Here is a 20,297-nt window from a genome sequence, read left to right on the forward strand (position 1 = left end):
CACTGGACATCCAGTAACATAAATAAAACCGTATTCGCTGCAGCAGTCTCAGTGATACCTATTGTTTATGCCTCATTCTCAGAACCTATCCAGAAGAAAAGCACAGGTTATGAGAGGCAACTGCCACCTCCCTCCTCTTCTGTACCTGCCAAATCAGGTAGCCAAGCTCACTTTTCTAAACACGTGTTTTTACGTGTTAGTCAAGGATACACTACCAGTCCCCAGAGTGCCATCCTGTCCTATCCTGTTGTTTGCCAATCATTTATCCCACTTCCTAAGTGCTTGGTCTCAGATTATCTCAGATCAGGGGGTCTTAAGCACAGTGGAACTGGGATACAGCCTTCAGTTTGTTTCTGTTCTTCGACTGTTTGCTCATGTCCATTCCACGTTAGGTGAGCACGTGCTGCGTGCACAGTTGCTGGAGATTTTTCCCTCAGTGATATGGCTCTAGCACCGTCTTGTGCCACGTGCTTATGTGCCAGTCACCTGGCCCCGTACATCTTCAGTTCCTTCTTACTGCCTATGATGGTCTCTGGAACAGTTTCTCTTGCTTTCGCAAGGCAATTAGCAGTGATTCTTGTTATTCCCTCTTTTCTTTCCAAAATTTATTGTCTTCAGTTTATTTCTTTTAGTAGTTGTGTAAATAGTTGGACCCTTACACATGTTTAGAGGGTCATCCTCCAATTCTGGGGCCTAATGTGCCCCAGTCTCCGGGCTTCAAACCCTGCAGCAAGCCCCTGATATCTGAAGTGTCTGGGGAAGGCTCATGTACGAGAGCAGTCATGTCGCCAGTTCAAGTCTCGTACGAAAAAGGACAGAGAGGCTAGGCTAAGGGTCATGTTGATGGAAGCCACATTCAGACCAGCGTCGGAGCCATGTTGGTTGGACATGGCATTGGTGTGGAGTGCTTCTGTGTCAGCACAGGTCTCTTGGCACCGTTCCCATTCACCAGCACCGAGGAAGAAGCACTGTCCCCTATTTTATATCCTCAGTTCATGTGCCTGGAAAACACTAGCCCAGACATGTCCTGGTGGACTTTGCTGAGTCAGAGAGTTGAGCAATCTTCGTTTGTGTGATGCTTGCGCAGCCCTTTTACAGCCTTGTAAATCCCTTGATTACAACTCCCCTGCTGATTAATGATTGTTTAACACCCTCAGGGAGTGGGTTACCTCCTTTTGTTGTCACTGGAGAACTCGCAGTGGAGGCTGTCAAACTTACAACATATTTCAGTAGTAACCATACAACAAAATCTCAACTTCATATTCACTAGCAATATACATATTTTGACAAACAATGAGTTTCAGCAGATCATGATTTTTTGTATATCTTGCACGGCATGCTTTGTATGAATTATATCATAATTGTATGACAGGGTGAATATGGGGGTTCCCAGGTGCAGAGTGCAACAAACATTAATCAAGCAATTTACTTATTAACTTTCTTTCCAAAGCCTCATACACATAAAGACAAGGAAAAGATCCATGCGCTGGTCATTAGAAGAGCTTTGGCTTTTTACCTGGATCGGACATTTAAGTCAACATTGCAGCTGTTCATCGCGATTGCAGACAGAATGAAGGGCAATCCTGCGTCCTCCCAAAGCATCTATTCTTGGATTTCAGTTTGTATTTGTTCATGCTACCACTTGGCTAACATGACTCCCCTGGGCAGGGCATTAGCCTATGCAACCAGGTCTCATGAAATTTTTGCAGCTTTTCACACTCGTGTGCCCATCTCGGACATTTGCAAGGCGGCACTTGGTCAACAGTCCCTACTTTTGCCTCACACTAGGCCATCTCCCCTGAATCTAGAGACGATGCCAGATTTGGATGTGTGGTCCTCCAGTCCCTGTTCAGGTAGACTCTGAGCCCTCCTCCAGAACGAACTGCTTGTGAGTCACCTACAGTGGAATGGATCTGTGCAATCACTCAGGTTACTAACCTTTCTGTAACTATTTTTCCTAATTTATGTTACACATGTCCATTCCATGACCCACCTTCCTTCCCCTTTCTACTGGAGTCTATCCAGTAAGAAGGAACTGAGGGGATTGGGGTGGCTCCTCTCTTTACACCTGCGCCCGGTGGTGAGAGGCAGCAGGGGGCTCTTGCACCATCCCGAAAGGTACTACTGGGGAAAAAATCTCTGACATCTGTGCATTGGATGTGCATACAGCTATAGTGGAATGGACATGTGCAACACATATCAAAGAACAAAGGTAGTAGCCATTTCTTACCCAGGAGGTGGAACAAGGTGACTGTTCAACAGCTCTGAACCAATGGTACTGTAGCATTGGATAGACAATAAAGAATGGATCCCATTGAAGCTATAGAGGGTATTTAAGGTCAATTTTCGTTATCCACTTTCGTATTTAACTAGTTTAAACTAGATTCAACACCTTAGGAAATATGCCTAGAAATGTTAGTGACCACAAATACATCAATATTGTCACTCGGTCTTATGCAAAAACCGGCACCCTTTAAATAAACTAGAAAATATACAGTAAAACGATGAACTGGTTTAAAAAAGTGACTCAGGATAGAAGCTAATATTTTAACAATAAAAATATCAACCTGCCTACAATATCTTGCATTCAGTAGTGCTTTTTGTTTTAAAAGATCCCAAAACACTTTAAAATTTTAACTATGTACATGGAACTATATTCTCCAGGGAATATGAAAGCATTGTACAGCAATGCAGTTTAGGACAGAACGTGAGCAAGAATAGAGCTTCAAACTAATACTGCACTTGAGTCTAACTACTAAATACCAGAGCTGATAATGTCACACAGTAAGGCTTTTAATGTCTGCCTTTTGAAGAAAGTACAGATTAAATTTGAGAATGACACTGTGGAGAGTATATATTTAGGAGAACCATTATCATGTACAGTTTTATTGCTGTCTGAGATCATAAGTGATGTTCTGGGAATTCAGGTATGCTTTAAGACTTTAGTGGCTGTATTTGTAAGTTTGTAATTAAGTGTAAATCTCCATATTAAATGCTGCATAGCCTATTGAGACTTGCAAAGGACACTTGAGTTCTACTGGATGGCCTTCTTTGCTGCAACAGAAACTTACAGTGTTAAGGAATAAGTTCTTGAGAATAGGATATTCTGGTCTTTTAATTACTCATTTTATTATTTGAGTTGTTGATTTCTTTGTAATCTTATGCAAAACTAAAATATCTTTGTTTTTACAAACGGAAGAAAATGGATGCAATTAAATTTTAAAGCTCTTTCCACAGCTGTGCCCTCCATAAATCCTCAATCAAGCATACCCTGATACCTGACAGTGGGGCTCAAAATGGTTTTGTCCATTGTCAAGGACACATTATCCGGTTGTTTTTAAAAGAGAGAGAGAATGAGAGACTGACTGGAAGTCAGGATATTTCAGGTTTTTTTAGCTAGTTGTTGTCTGTGTGATATTGGGCAAGTTACCTAACCTCTGTGCTTTTTCCTTTTCCCTATCTGTAAAATGGGCATAATAGTATCTATTTCACAGAAGAGTTGGGAAGTTTTTGGATGTATTTAAATGATTGTACTCAGTCCTTGAGAATTTACATGATTAAAAAAAATATTGAGGAAATTCTGACTTAAAAATTCAGTTCTCACTATTCTGCCACAGAGAGCCACAGTCACTTTAACGTTGACCCTACATTCATTGACATGATACATCATTATATAAATACTAGTAGCTGGAAATCTGTGCTGTCACACTGGTGTAAAGTCAAGTGTTTTTAAAAAATGGCTGAGAACTTAAAAATTGGATGGTAACAGACTGTGAAACCCAGTGACGAATGAACCTGATGATATTCTAAGCAAAAAGAGCTGTCAATCATGCTTGTAGCAGTTTCTGTTGCGTCCCACTGACTCAACATTCTAGGCTTCAGAGTGCTGTTGGGAGTTTATAGTGAGTATTGGGTGTGGCGTTGTGTGGGCGGTTGTGTTGATTTGTGTGTGGGTTGTTTTGTACAGGGAGAGTTGTGTAGATCTGTGTAGGAGGTGAATGAGGAATGTGTGTTATGGTCAGGGGCATATGTGTTTGGGGTAATTGTGTATGCTGCTGGTAGTTTTGTGATTATTTGTGTCTGGGAGATTGTGCTGGGAGATTTGTGTTGATTTGTGAGGGTGGCAGTTGGCAAAATAATCCACTCATTTGCGCAGTCTCCCTCATACATCCGATTAAATTGTTATATGCAAATTAGCTGTAGAATAAGGATAGAGAGAGTCTCTCCAGGGGCACTTTTTTCAGGTTAGAGGCCTACTTTTGCACCTCTTTGAGTGGAGTCCCATGGTTCATCTCAGTGTTAGACTGCATCAACAGGCTACAGAACCTCCTGTTTACCACCTGTATTTACTTACAGCAGGTCCAACTGGTTTTGGCCCCTGCGATAGGATCCTCTCCAGGTCCTGTGACCCAAGCTGGTAAAAGCAGTGACAGAAAACAGTTGTTCAAAATAAATTATGATTTATCCATCTATAGGAACATCACAAGTAGAAAGAAAAAGGTTAAAAGTAAAAAGAATCTATATGCCTCTTAACCTTATCCTTACCTTGCCCAGCAAATGTGAAAAACTGGGACGGGGGTGGGGGGTAATAGGACCCTATATACGAAAAAGACCCAAAAATCGGGACTGTCCCTATAAAATCGGGACATCTGGTCACCCTACCATTTAGGCAGGTTCCACTTATCCCAGTCACCCCTGCTGAGTCTGAGGTTCAGTCTGCATCTCTGCAGACCCTCTCTCTGAATTCACAGGCTGTCTTTTAACCATTTCAGAGTTCTCAGAACCTGGTCCATACTGGTTTGTGAGTTTCTCCAGAGGGGATCAGAGAGAATTTTCCAACCTTGGATTTCCTGTATTGTCCATTTGAGCACAAAGCAATTAGAGTTGTGTAGAGTCATTTGTTTTGTTTGCAGGAACCAAGTTAACTGACTTCATACTTAACAAGCAAACCATCAAACATCAAACTCACAGATTATATAAATATATCATTCATAAAAATTAATACACGGGGGAGGGATAGCTCAGTGGTTTGAGCATTGGCCTGCTAAACCCAGAGTTGTGAGTTCAATCCTTGAGAAGGCCACTTAGGGATCTGGGGCAAAAATTGGTCCTGCTAGTGAAGGCAGGGGGCTGGACTTGATGACCTTTCAAGGTCCCTTCCAGTTCTAGGAGATTGGTATATCTCCAGTTATTACCTATTACCACCCATGTTCTTTGAATGTATGTCATAGGAAGATATATGTATAAATGACACGTGTTTTGCCACCACAGGTTTAGCAGATGTGGACTTCATATATGGGTTGAGTATTTTAGGTGAGAGAGAGAGAGAGAGAAATAGGATTCATTTTTTAAATCTACTTCTCCTTACAAATGTACTTAACTTTTATGAATAGATTTTAACAACTGGGGCAGTCAATGTTTGCACAGTGCTTGCAGTCTATGTTTTTTCATTATCTCATTAGATAGTTGTAAATCTACCTCCCTTCAGCACAGCCAAATTGTTCTCTGTGCAACTAACCATATTGTTCTGTGTTTATGGTATTCATCTCACACCTGATATACTCTTCAAAAATAGCTTTGGGTGTTTTTTTCTGTATGCTTGGCCACTCAAAGGTAGAGTGGTGAGGGAAACTGGCGAATTCCCTCCTAGATCTGTGGCTCACAGCCACCTACATAAGAACAGCCATACTGGGTCAGACCAAAGGTCCATCTAGCCCAGTATCCTGTCTTCTGACAGTGGCCAATGCCAGGTGCTTCAGAGGGAATGAACAGAACCTAATATATGGTTGAACCTAAAATGAGTAGCTGCATGAGAAGACTTATTACATACTGGGTGCTTCCGTTAAGTACCCAATTAAGCGCACATTGTTTACATAATGCTTATTACATAACAAAGAGACCTCTTCTAAAGAAAGCTCTTAAATATCTGCCACAAAAGCCAAATTTGTATTTGCCCAATGCTGTTACAGCTTAGGGCACATCTATACTACCCGCTGGACCGGGGGGTAGTGATCGATCTATCGGGGATCGATTTATCGCATGTAGTCTGGACGCAATAAATCGATCCCCGATCGCTCTCCCGTCGACTGCTGAGAGGCGAGAAGCGGAAGCAAAGTTGAGGGGGGAGCCGCGGCAATCGACCCCGCGCCGTGAGGACGCGAGGTAAGTCGAACTAAGATACGTCAACTTCAGCTACGCTATTCTCGTAGCTGAACTTGCGTATCTTAGGTCGATCGTTTCTCCCCCCCGCCCCCGTGTAGACCAGGCCTTAGTGAGGGCCTAAGCAGAGTTAAGGTGGTTATGAAACCGCATGGGAACTTTAACTGAGAAGTTCCTTTTGCTTTGAAAGGAATGCTGCATTTGAACTCAAAGCAATTTTTCCTCTCCTAGTCTAACTGAGCCGTGTTGCTGTACCTGGATGGCACTGAAGTGTGTGACACAGCAGTTAAACAATAGGTTTTAGGCAGTGTCCCTCCCCTCCACCCACCATTTTAGACCACATTGCACAAGACAAAAGGGTGGGGGTTATAGAGGAGATCTTTCTAAATTGTTGATACTGACATAAGAAAACTCCAACTGGAAACAGTAAGTTTTATGGAGGTAATATCCCAGAGCTGTTTTAGCTGCATTATCTTTTAATACATGTAGGGGAAAAACAAGGAAATTGAAACAAAAAGGCATTAAGTTTCCAAAAGTATTTGAGATGTGCTAGAAACCAAATGTATATTAAATACAGTCAATTTTATATACTTTTAATGAATAAACTATTGAATATTTACTACCCATCTGAAATTCTCTTTATTCTTTTGGTAGGAAAGACATTTTAAATCATGAGGACAATTGCATTGAAAAGAATAACAAATTCATAAGTCTGGAAGGGGTCTTGAGAGGTCATCTAATCCAGCCCTTTATGCTGACTCAGAGCCAAGTATACCTAGACCATCCCTGATAGGTATTCGTCTAATCCAGAGATTCTCAAACTGTGGTCCGTGGACCACCAGTGGTCTGCAAGCTCCATTCAGGTGGTGCGCGGATAGTTCCCTCTAAGGTGTGTGCCCAGGCGGCCACATATGAGAGAATGAAGGGCCACTCACCTAATTAGTGGAGCCGTGCAGGCATGGCTGCTATAATTAGATGCATTGACCCAGGAGAAGACTCACATGTAAAGTGAGGTGGTGGCCTTGGGGGGAATAGGGGATAGGTGGAAGGGGGCAGTGTGGTGCGAAGAGGGGGTGGGGGGAATTTGGGATGTGCAGGGCTGCAACTTTCCCCAGCTCCAGGGCTGCGGCTGCCAGGGAGAGACGGCCCCCCTTCCCAGCCTCAGCTCTGTGGCTGTTGTCGTGCGGGGATACTCCCCTTCTTCCCAGCCCCAGCTCAGGGGCTACCATGGCAGGGGAGAGAGGGAGAGACCCGTCTCCCTCCTTCCCAGCTCCAGCTCGGGGGCTGCTGTGGTGGGGTTGAGAGGGCACATCCATCGGATTAGAAAGGTAAGACTATTGATATGAAAATATGAGTTGCGTGCTTTTATTTGTAGAACAAAAAAAGTTAATTATTAAGTTTTTTTTATAGCGCTTTTATCCAAAGTGCTTTACAATAGTTAGCTACCGTACAAACAACATTTGGAAAGATCATTAAGTGCTCCACCGAGACCCTCAGCAATTTTCAAGTGGTCCGCAAAAAAAAAAAAGGTTGAGAACCATTGGTCTAATCTGTTCTTTAAAACCTCTAATGACAGGAATTCCACAACCTCCATTGGAAGCCTGTTCCAGTACTTAACTGTCCTTATAGTTAGAAATTTTTTCTTAATACATAACCTAAATCTCCCTTGCTTCAGTGCAACTCCACAGTGATCCCTGGGTATTATAAATTACATTGTTTTCTTTTCCTCAGTGTTGTTACCTTTTTTAACTACACTGGGATTGTGAAGCTGTCATGGCTTGCTGTCAGCATGCCACTCTCAGAAACTAATGATGATGAAATGTTCCTGTCATTATCCATATTGTAGCTGACTGGTAGCTGGTGTGACTATAAATAACCAATGACTAGATTGTGGCCCTAAGCAAGTGGATGGTTCCTAAGCCCTCACCTTCCCAGGAACTGCCCTAAAGGCACTGGGACTCAGATGTCATACCTCTGAGTAACAGTCCATCCTCTGCATCTTCCTATCTCCTGGGGAGTAATAATATTCTTCTGGCCAACACCATTGGTAAACTATTACTCTCCTGCACTGGATCTGCTCCAATGACAGTGTGTGGGGAATCTCCATTTAGTCCTCACTAAGATGCTCCAGGGATGGTGTAAGTGGGTGAATAGCCTTGCCTACACCTAGTGGCATGAACCTAAAGTCATGGTAGCCCACACTGGGTTGTATATAAACGTTGGGTTCTTAATCCACTCTTATTCCCTTGAACAGGCATATAATCTAAATCAGAATCTGATCCCAAAATTAACATAATGGGCATTATCTAGCTTCCATAGAAAAAGCTCTCAGTAATTTCAGTAGTTGCCAAATGCCTAAGTTAGCCAAATACATCAGTTTTAAATGGCAGGAATACTTAGCAGAAGGTAGACTATGCTAATGTGTTACTTTGAAAGTTCTTTTTCTTTATTTTTAAGGGAATTGAAGTGGCTGGCACATGACAAATCTCAGGCCTGTAAATGAAGCCATCTGTGTTAATGCTGTCTTCACAACTATTTTTGGCATAGAAAACATGGAAAGGGAGAGAAATTTTGCCTTACTGCGGCATGTTTCACACTGAATTTTAGTACATACACCTTGCTCATGAACTGGATATTTAAGACTGTTCTCTGTGTCCGTGCCGTTAGGCTTCAGGAAAACACACTCTTCTGTAGAATACATCTTTGTCAAAGTGATTCCTTCATCTCCATTTATAGGTTTCACCAACCTTTATAAGCATTAGGCTGCTCAGACCCTATAAGTGGGATTCCACAGCTGCCAGAAATGTAAGAGGACTTGGCAAAGAACTTACATAGTCATGAATCTGACTGACTGGTATCATTTTAACAAGAAAACATTAAGGACTGTTATGACCTCAAATTTTCAATATTACTGAAAAACCCTATAAACTACAAATTGTGTGTATGCTGAGCAGTGGAGGTAGAGAATAAAATTAATCACCCAAGAATGGTTGGTGTGTGTGTGTGTGAGAATTCTGAAATGTCATAATGAATGGAAGATTTGTGTTTGGTGGGTTCTTTATGCTGGGAATGGGTGGTTTATAGATTGGCTTATCTTCCCTACCCTAGGTTACCATTCTGTCACTGTTGCCTTTTTATTTAACTTTTTTTATCGTGTCATATTGTGGTAGGCATCCAAAGGCCCTTGGGAACCTTACTCACAATAATACTGGTTCATACTACATCTGAGAGAGCCTCTTGAGGTTATTCTATCTCATGTAAATCACTGGACCACCACTGTTTTCTATTGATTTGATTTGTAATACTGTAATAGCTTACTGCATTTAATTATTACCTCCAGGAAGACATTCCAGAAGCCAAGGGAAATGATTATGTTGAAGCACTAAGGAAAAGTAAATAAAAACATTTTCTACTCCATTTATAAATACACTTCACAGTGCGTCTTTCTCAAATTGCCATCTTAGACTTCATAGTCAACTTTAACTGCGATGATTTGTGCTTGTGTAAGACTTCTAGTTCTGTTGCCTTACCCTTTATACACTGACACAAGAGGAATTTGCTGCTTTTTTTATAAATAAATTGGGGCCAAAGAGTAAATTCACCCTTTTTTTATATTCATGCCGGCTCAGCTTTAGGGGATTTGAGTGATGTAAGTGTATTGTACTGGGCCCCACAACTAGTACAACAGAAAAAATAATCTTCAAAGTGAATATTTTAGTGCTTCATGCAAAGCACACTGCTCAATGTCTGGGAAAAAAAATAAAGCTGCTCTTACATTTGTGAACCACAGTCCATTGTTGTACATGTTTTCTAAGCTCCAATATCAATCTTAAATGTATAACAAGTAGACAGTACTGACGCCCACACCCTTGAAAAAAATGAAGTCTTATTCCTGATTATAATGAGCATGTTGTATCTGTTCGTGAGATTAAATCCTTGAAAGAAAGGAAGGTACATAAAATCAGATTTCTAAAGGTTAAGTAGAGTTCATTGCATTTATTTCATAATATTTCAGTATGAAACTCTAGTCTTCAAGGAAGTAGATTCATGAAAACCAATTAGGAAGTTCTCTAATAGCATAAAGACTGACAACTTCTTTTAAATTTAGTTTTATCATCACATTATTGGGTAGACAATGAGTTCCATTGTCTCTTGTCAATTATCAGTGGGGATATGTTTGAATAGGCTGTATGTTTGTTTTTACTTCTTATCTGGAATTGATGCCAAGGCTTCAGATGGACAGGAGGAGTAAATTGTCTCCCAGGATTCAGTCACCTAGGGTAGGGGCCCTTGGGGAGGATTAGAAAGACATTGAGGTTCCCCTCACCATGTTTCCTCTAAATTAGTTCTCCTAAGCAGCACCTTACTGGTGGCATTTTGCTAGGATCTCTCCAGTTTGTCCGCTTTTGTTACCTCACTTTAAGGAGGTTCTACAACACACAGGGACCCAGCAGAAAATTAATTCAACCTATGATGTATTAATTTTCCTGTAGAATCCCAGTGGGGCTGGAAGAGGAGGGGGAATGATGCATGTTCTTCTGATCTCTGCTTTGAGCCTTCTCCTTCCCCAATTTCTACATGCAGATGTCCAACCCCCCCCCCCACAAAAGTGCATGGATTTCAGGGGGATGATTAAGTCTAGATATGAAGGTAAAGTATCTGGCTCAATGCATGACTCAACTGTCATGTGTCACGTGATAGTGGAAGAGTATTCTTGACAACTGAGCCACACTCAGTACATCAGTTCTGAGAAATTTGCCTGTGTTTTTGTATTTATAAACTGTATGAAATATCATTGAATCCATAGCTCCTGACTATCATATGGTATGGTACAAATTAAAACCTAGAAGTTCCCTCTGCACACTGAATCTAAAGATAAAACCATATGTTGGTTTTGTGCCACTTATCTGTGTATAATCTTTTGAAAGGGAGAATGGTTTAGCAGTTCAAGCATAGAACTAGGAGTCAGGAGTTCCGAGGTCTGTTCCTGGCTCAATCACTGACTTGCTGCGTCACTGGATGAGTCGCCTAAACTTGCCGTGCCTCAGGTTTCCTATCAGAAAAATGGTGCTCCCTACCTTCCTCACAGCAATATTTTGAGAGTAATCCAATAATGGTTGTAAAGCATTTTGAGAATCTTAGGTGGAAGCTACCATAGAATTGTAAAATGTTATGAATCATCATTATTTTTCTATTTAAAGTGTGAAACATGACAAAAACAAAGGAAATGCCATTAAGTATATGTCAGCCTAAAGAACTTTGGCTTCTTGGATTTAATGGAACATGTGAAAAGTGTGCTAGTGTAAAAGAATATGGGGAGACCTAAATTGTTCAGACAAGATCATAGGGAATGCGAAGGAGGGTGAGCCAATTTAATATGTACATAGTTTTAAAAGTAACTGAGAAGCAATATTTCATTTCATAGGTTAAAATAAGGGACTGTTACAGAAATAAAACAATGTTTGTATAAAGAAAAAGCAGCTGGTACTGGTTGTTTGTGAAAAGAACAAGCTACTGGTATGTAAGTGGGTTGGAAATGTGGTGCATTAAATTCATGTAGAGAATTGCATCTTTATGCAGTCCATAAAAGGAAACTAGAAAATGGAAATGTTTTGGCATTGAGCATAAAGAATGTTTGCCTAAGGGTTATATATACCAGCTAACAATATTACGACGAGAGCATAAAAAGGCTAAGGTGGTTAACAAAGAAAAATGGCAGAACTGTTTTCATCAGGATATTTCCAATGTATTACGTGAGAAAATCTAACGAAGTATTATAATTAAAATTAGCATTTAAGTCTTTTTGTTGTGCCCAGTTCCTTTTTTACATGGGGGGGGAATAGGTATGCTCTATATAAGAGAATTCCCAGTCTCCTTACGTCTGAGTTGTCCTACAGTAGTACAGGTCAGCAGAAATATAGGGTATTTGTTGTTACATGGCCATTTAGTTTTCTGTGTGTATTTAGCCATAACCTACAACAGTTATTTGATCTTTTTGAGGATAGAATCCTCAACTGGTCCCCCAACTTGTGAAGATTTCGGATGCTTTCCTTGTGAAAGTGTGTTATGAAAGCAATAGAAACAGATGGGAATGCAACAACTTCCAGCATATCGGAGTTGGCAGCTCCCAGACCTTTATTAAAAGATTGCTTGTTGGTATATTGCGAGCTCAGTGCTGGTAGGGTGATAGGATAGATAACTTAGTTGGTCTTTTCCATCTCTAACATGTCTGATTTTGATGGCAATCATTTCAGTCAAGAAATGGGATATTCACCATCAGGGACTACCCCTGCGTATAAAATGAAAATGTCAACCAGAACCGCCTGTTAGATCCAGGCCTTGTTTTAACTATTTTTCTGTTGCCATTTATGCCTCTCTATACTAAAAGGTGTTTCTATGATCTGGCCTTTGATATTTAAAATGTAATATCCACATTTCCTATTAACTTATTTTTCTTCCTTTCAAAAGTGTGCATCAAAATGTTTAAAAATTATTTATGAATTAGGACAGTGATATGTCAGTACAGTGGCAGATACCTATGATTTTTGCTTATGTATATATTTACATATGTATATCTTGATAGTTTTGTTACATCTTGATAATTTGTAAATATTTTAAAAACGAAAATGCACATATGTGTAGAGACTCCTGAAAATAGTAGTTCATTCTTTGATATATTAAGATACAGTGCCTTGGGATAATAAGACTTGGAAATTTAACTCATGTCAATTCTGTAAAGGCTGAATGGATGTCATAGTATTAAGGGTTTTCACTAGATTTGACTATACAGGTACCATATGCCTCATGTTTTCAATACTTAACATTTTGATATATGCCAGGCAGTTGAATAATCCTGTCTCCCCCTTGGCAGAGATGGTACAGGGGACATGATCTTGGTCAGTTAATGGAACAATATAGTCTTACTGCAAAGCCTTTTTTTTCATATAAATATCAGTGGAAGATGCATTATAGTTATTGAAGGAAAGATTAAAGAAAAAGCTTATATGTGGCACAATAAAGCTGTATCATTTAAGCTGTTGTATCTTAGTTGAAGGTTTTGAAGGTGGTGTTGCTTTCATGATATCCATATAGGCTTGCTAAATCCAATAAAAGAAAGTGAAAATAATTCTATACTTCTTACCCAGGTTACTGTTCTGTTCTTCAAAGTATTACTAAGGAAAGTTTGGCATAAGCTGGGACAGAAAATTGAAACCTGAATACTATTTTAAACTGATAGGGTTAAAGGCCTTTCTTTTACACCAGCACACTTGTTCTTTTATTTGATACTTGAACTCTGAAAATTTTCTGTGACTTTCTAGGGAGAAGGAGGAGCAGCTGACTCGGGTGACAGAGGTACAGAGGCTGCAGGCCCAGCAGGCAGATGCTGCCCTGGAGGAGTTTAAGCGGCAGGTGGAGCTGAACTCAGAAAAAGTCTATGCTGAAATGAAACAGCAGGTGAGAAGGTCACAATGCCAGCCTTTCTGAAACTCTGTCTCAGTAGGATAGCATATTCTGATCTTATAATGCCAGAAACATGTTTCACTTGATAGCGCTACATCAAAATCTTTCACAATGTAGTGACTTTGCTAGCAAGTCAGAGGGGGCTGTTAGCAGTTGATTCATCTTTATAAGAAAGCCAGAATTGTCATTGTTACACAGCTATCTACAGTTGTATTACTGATTAGAGCTTTTCCGGGATTCAGAGTAAAATGTGTTAGTTTATATACTTTTATGGAACAGTGTCTATACTTTCCCACTTTTTCAACTTTCTCTCTCTGGCTATTCTTTTAGGGACATGTCATTCTCCTGTTAATGGGAATTTTGCAATAGTTTCAATGAGAACAGAGCCAGGCTCATTCTAATGGTGGTCACCGATGAGCAGAGGACAACAAAAGCCTTTTTCCCACTTGAAAATTACTATTAACAATCATTTATTGACATATTACTTAGTGTGATAGTCATTTTACAGAACAAACTAAATTAATGTATTGGCCCGAAGGAGCTTAGAGATATCACACGAGTGAGAATAATGAACAGTAGAGTGGGAAGGGATGAGAAATAAAGGGAGATGCCGGTACATGGAGTGGCCTACTAATGTCATAAAAATGCTTATGGTATCTCACTCTAGTGAATTGACCTGATCCATTCTGCCTTGCCAACTTGCCTCTTTAATGGGAAAATCCAGTTATTTCTTATTACAGGATGATGTAGCATGAGACTTGCAATGGATTTAAGGGGCAACTGGTGGTAAAGCACCTTGGTGAACACTGCTATGAAATAGAGTTTGTTTCCATTCTGAGGCTTTCCTCTTGCATTGGAGAGCAATAGAAATAGTGGAGATGTGATCTTGTTGCAGTTGCCCCTTCTGGCCATCAATAGATCTCTGTAAAATATTATTTGTGCTTCAGAATTGTTTGGGATGAAAGGAGCTATATGAATGTATGATACTATAAGAATCAACATTTTACAACTTCTTAAAGGGATCGCTTATGCATAATCCATGTACAGCATAGAGAGATTCTTATGTGATAAGATTTTTTGTTTACTGTATTGTTTCAGTATGAAATTGATTTGGTAAAAGAAGGGGAAAAGAGTAAAAATGCTATAAATATTTACCGCTAACTGAAATGCAATGTAGCATAAACATAATTGAGATAAATACCATACAGATATATACATCTTATTCAGAAATCGTTAACTTTTAAATTCATATTAGTGGTGTAATATGAACCAAATATTGGTGAGAAACAAAGCAGTAGTGCTAGAAATTTGATTGCTTATTTTGTTGAAAAGAACTTTGCATGCAGTCTGTATTTTTAACAATTGTTTTTGTTGTTGTGAAATGCTGGTTTTGCTTCTTTCAAAATCTTCAGTATAAAAGCAGCAGAGCTGTAAGGCATCTTCTGTTTTAAAAGTCTTGTACAGAGAGCAGATAATGGAATTTTGAAATAAAAAGGCTGAGTCTGTTTTGAAAAGGCAACTTTTATGTTGCAAACTAGACCCATGAGGGCAATAAAACAGGCCCTAAAATTTCAAAGTCACTGTCCTACATTTTTCTCTAATCTGAATCTCTCCTTTAGCTCCTCCAAGATTACTTAAATTAATAAATTTTATTTCTGCTCCAAGTGAGAAATGTATTTTAATTCTTATTGAAGATATGGTTTCATTGAGCCAAAAAGATTGGGCTCATGATTTAATTGCTTTCAAGAAAAAGTTTGCACAAAATAATCCTGAAAACATATTCATCATGAAGTGTTGGAAACAAAAAACTGAAATGCTCTAGGAAATTTGAAAATACATTTAATTGAATTCCATAAAACTGCCATGTATTTTTTTCATTTTCTCTGTGCTGAATACCATTCCATTTGTATGTTAAATACAGACAGAGAAAATGTATTTAAGATAACCAAACTGTTCTTTCTTTCGGCTTCATTCACTGATGCCTCAGTCCAGGTTCAGGATACCTTCAGCTTCATCCAAAGTATTGTTGTGACGGCCAAGATTATAATAGGGTTCAAAAAAGAACTAGATAAATTCATGGAGGATAGGTCCATCATTGGTTATTAGGATGGGCAGAGATGCAAAACCGTGCTCTGAAGTGTCCCTAGCCTTTGTTTGCCAGAAGCTGGGAATGGGTGACAGGGGATGGATCACTTGATGATTACCTGTTCTGTTTATTCCCTCTGACGCACCTGGAACTGGCCACTGTGAAGATAGGATAGTGGGCTGGATAGACCATTGGTCTGACCCAGTATGGCCGTTCTTATATTCTTATTGAATTGTGGTGAGAGACTGCCTTATGACAATGGCAAGCAGTGGTTTGTGTGGTCTTACTGAATGGAAATGGTGGCTAGTGCGCAATAATTGACTGGTTTTGCTCATAAACAAATATCACGGTGTGAAACAAGGGCGGAGAAAGAAATATAGAAGCTATCTAAGACAGTAAAATATTTATGTGATTTATTTTAATTCACCAAAAAGATAAAATGTCAATGGCCAAATTGTCAAAGGAGCTTTCTGAATGGCACTGCAAAACCCTACATTCATGTAGGCAAATAGTCCCACCCGCATGCATTTACCCTCTATTTTCTGCTGTTGCTAGTTTTAAAATGAGTAGTTCAGGATGCTTCATTGAAAATTTGACTGTATATCTTCTTCGCTATAGCAGGTGCCCTAGTTATTATCATCATTGTGATCTTCTCTTTCTTTTTATTTGTATTATGGTTTCGCTCAGAGAGCTGAAACAGAATTGGGGCTCTCTGTATTAGGAGTTGAACAAATAGATAAGAAAACCCTGGCTGGTCCTGAGGAGCTTACAGTTTGGGGCATGCAGATAATGACTTCTGTTCAGTATTGAACTGATTTTCTTGGCAAAGAAAGAGCAACTCAAAGACCAAATCCTTTTAATTCCATTCCTTAGATAACTGCATTTGACGTATAGCTTAGGAAGTGTCATTAGTCTAGTGCTAACTACTGCTGTTTCACTGTAGTAACGCTGTCAGTGTAGACCTATTCTGGAGGAAGTTCTCCTCATCTGAGACAGACTCACCACAAGATGGAACTTTGGGGATAGAGCGAGAAAGAAATGGAAGAATTCCCTGTCTGTGGTACATAAAACCACCACCACCTAAGGCAGTGGTTCTCAAACTTTTGTGCTGGTGACCACTTTCACATAGCAAGCCTCTGAGTGCGATCCCCCCTATAAATTAAAAACACTTTTTGTATATTTAACACCATTATAAATGCTGGAGGCTAAGTGGGCTTTGGGGTGGAGGCTGACAGTTTAGACCCTCCATGTAATAACCTTGTGACCCCCTGAGGGGTCCTGACCCCCAGTTTGAGAACCCCTGACCTAAGGCATTATCCACCTGATATGTAAGACATTAGCAAGGTTGTTAAATTACATAATGATGAGAGAAATCCATCACAAGTGTGGAACTGCAAAACAAATGCTTACACAACATTCTTTATTTGGCTCATCATTGTGCTTTGTTATTACAGGAGTTCCAGTGCGGTATGAGATGTGATTTACTATGTGCTGTTGTACTTAGGCCTGGGAAAATGAGTTAAGCAATAGTTAGCCATAATTTTTACTCTTCGTGCTTCTTATTGATTTGTATCAGTCTTTGCTTAATTTTTGTGTGTTTTGCATACTGACTTGGATTGTTGTTTCCATCATCGCGGTATTATATTTTAGTTTCATAAACACTCAGCACGCTAAGGTTAAGCAATGAAAAACTGTAATAGTGAAACACTGTAAAATGATATGCTAATTTAAAGAAATTTGTTCATAGCTGAGAATTTCTTTTTCTAACATAAGAACATAAGAACTGCCACGCTGGGTCAGATCAAAGGTCCATCTAGCCCAGTATCCTGTCATCCGACAGCAGCCAATGCCAGGTGCCCCAGAGGGAATGAACAGAACAGGTAATCATCAAGTGATCCAGCCCCTGTCGCCCGTTCCCAGCTTCTGGTAAATGGAGGCTAGGGACACCATCCCTGCCCATCCTGGCTAATAGCTATTGATGGACCTGTCCTCCATGAATTTATCTAGTTCTTTTTTGAACTAGATATGCAGAAGATGTTCACATTTGTATTGTTTGAACTGACCAACTGTTAAACATTTCCAATATCTGAAATGTATATTTCAGATATTATTCATTTAAGGCAGAATTCTGACTAGTTTTATGGCATGAGTAGTTTGTGACGTCAGTAAATAGTAAGGTACTATTTAATGAATAAGAGCATCAGAATATGATCCTTAATGTTAAAACTTAAGTGTACTGAGGCAAATTCTGCACTCAGTTAAATCAGTGTAAATCTGGACTGACTCCCTTGAACCTAGACTATAGGAACCATTTGGGGCCAACAGGGTGGGCGAAGGGGGAGGTTGTGCTACCCACCTTTTACTCCCGTTGATTTTGTGAGAGCTGTAGGTTATTAACACCCATTGATTTCAGGCCCACAGCGAACAAATAGGTACATTAAGAGCTGATAAATATTACCTTACTTGGAGGTAGTCCTGCTGATTATTGTTGACTATTATAAAATTTTAGTATTATGCAAATTATTTGATATGTGAGAGCTGTGCTGTGCTTGTCTGAGTAAATGTCTATGTAGTGATTTAGGAGAAGATTTTTGATAGAGGATTTTTTTTTTGAACTCACACTGTTGTTAATATAACAGGCATTCCATTAATGTGTGGTCTAACCTTATTTTGCTCACAGTACAACAGAAAGACGTCTCCATCTGGACATCATTTATTAACACTTGATCCATATGATTGTTGTGGTAAAACTTGACATTTTTGGGAGAATCAGCATTTTGGGAACTCTTTGATTTAAGCAAATTTCCAGCCATCTAACTAGCTCCCTCTCCGCCACCAGTGCTGCCCGTTTGATTTTGAAATGCTTAATTAGGCACAGTAGAATGTCTGTTTATTTCTTGTACTTTATTGGAAAGAATTAGATTGGTAATACAATTTTGCCTTGAAATACCGTGACAATTTCTGGTTTAATGCTGAAATTTTCAGTGTGCTTTTTTTTTAAATTGATGATTGTGGGGGAAAAAATCCCTAACACAAGTGCCCATTACCATTGGTGATTTGTCTGTGAAGGACTGAAATGAATTGAAGTGAAAGTAGCAAAGTATATGGGCATATGTCAAAGGATCATGTTATTACTTAGAAAGTAGTCTCTAATAGCAGAAAAAATTAGAATATTTTTGAGAGTTTTGGTGGAGAGCATTAAATGGATGTTGCATCTATTAAGAATTATCTTCTCTGGATTTACTGTTTAATGAGAGCTTCATCGTGCCAAGCTTTTTGTGACCATATAGAGGAGTAGAAGCAAGTAAGAATCCCCCTTTCCCTTGCATGGCCACTTAAGGTCTGCCTGAATTGCAGCTCTGGCACTAGTGGGGAGAACAAAGGGGGTGTGCCAAATGCTTCCCTTCAGAGCAGAGAGGGAACGGGCAATAGATGGAGCAGTGATTTCTCCTATGCAAGCGCCAGCCAGTGGATCTGACTGGCCACTTGGAGAGGATTATGGTGTACCCGACAAAGGTGTGTCACAAATGACTCTCCAGTCTCTTGGGTACAGGTTAGCCTGCGGCAACCCCTGGCAGCAATTCTCCCACCCGAGGTCGACAGACTTGGCTTATGGAGTGTGAGCTACCTCTTTAAAAATAGCTATGTAGATGGCACTTCGAAGTTGCATCTTGGGCTGGAACTTGGGCTTTGTAGACTACCATCTTCCTTAGGCTTCAGAGCCTGAGCACCAGCCTCCAGCAGGGTCTACACAGCTATTTGTAGGGCGGTAGTGTGATCCTGAGTCTGTCAACCCTGGCTGAGAGGCTTGCTGCTGCGGTCTGGTATCTCTGAAACACAGTGCTCAAGTAGCACAGTTTACCCCTGGGTTTCTAACATAGCTCTCTGGGATTAATTACACTAAATTTACTCAAGTTGACTAATTCCTTTGCTTTCAGTGACAAGTGTGGCAGAATTGGGCCCTATATGTTCATCCTATAACCCAGAAAACTCAGATGTCAATTGCACATTCCTTCTTGACAGAGCAAATCGGTTTATGCGTTGCCTTTATTAAGCATATAGCACAATTTTCTCTATAATGAGTATTTCAAGGCTATTGTTTTTCAGCTAAGACATATCAAACCATGTTGTAAATGTTGATAGCATGTGGCAGTCATGCCTTCTAAACTTCTAAGATTTCAAGCAGTTCAGAATATAGGGACTGTTCCTGAGAGGTACTGAACTCTTCAAATTTTCATTGACTTCAGTGAGGCTTGCAGGTTATGAACCTCTTGGGGTCAAGTTCCTAAAGAGCAAATGATAATGTAAGACATTGTAGGAAACTATGCTACAGTGACTAAGCTTCAAGAAGTACTTCAGAGAAACAATACTGAAGCTCTCTTTTCACCCATCCTTTCTCATTTCCCCTCCACACATGCACCCAATTCTCAAATAAGCTACATATGTTCTTCCGAAGACACAGTGATATAATTTTGGAGCAAATGCCATTGCTTTCTCCTAGTTGGATAGAGCATAGAATGACCTACCGACATCATAAAATGGAATCTTTAGTAACTATAGCAACACTGGACTCTGAACTTCACTGCAAATA

At 39.9% G+C, this 20,297-nt stretch overlaps 1 protein-coding gene across 5 annotated transcripts in view; it reads left to right on the forward strand.

Moving 5' to 3' along the window:
- The window catches only part of CEP112 (centrosomal protein 112), a 271,084-nt gene that overhangs the window by 109,761 nt on the left and 141,026 nt on the right, over positions 1-20,297 (forward strand). For all 5 annotated transcript variants that reach the window (XM_044984035.1, XM_044984036.1, XM_044984032.1 and 2 more), the window contains one exon: positions 13,479-13,614. In XM_044984035.1, coding sequence (XP_044839970.1) covers positions 13,479-13,614 — 136 coding nt within the window. The remainder of the gene's footprint in view (positions 1-13,478; positions 13,615-20,297) is intronic.

This window comes from Mauremys mutica, chromosome 12, assembly GCF_020497125.1.
Source record: "Mauremys mutica isolate MM-2020 ecotype Southern chromosome 12, ASM2049712v1, whole genome shotgun sequence".
NCBI classification, from domain to species: domain Eukaryota; kingdom Metazoa; phylum Chordata; order Testudines; family Geoemydidae; genus Mauremys; species Mauremys mutica.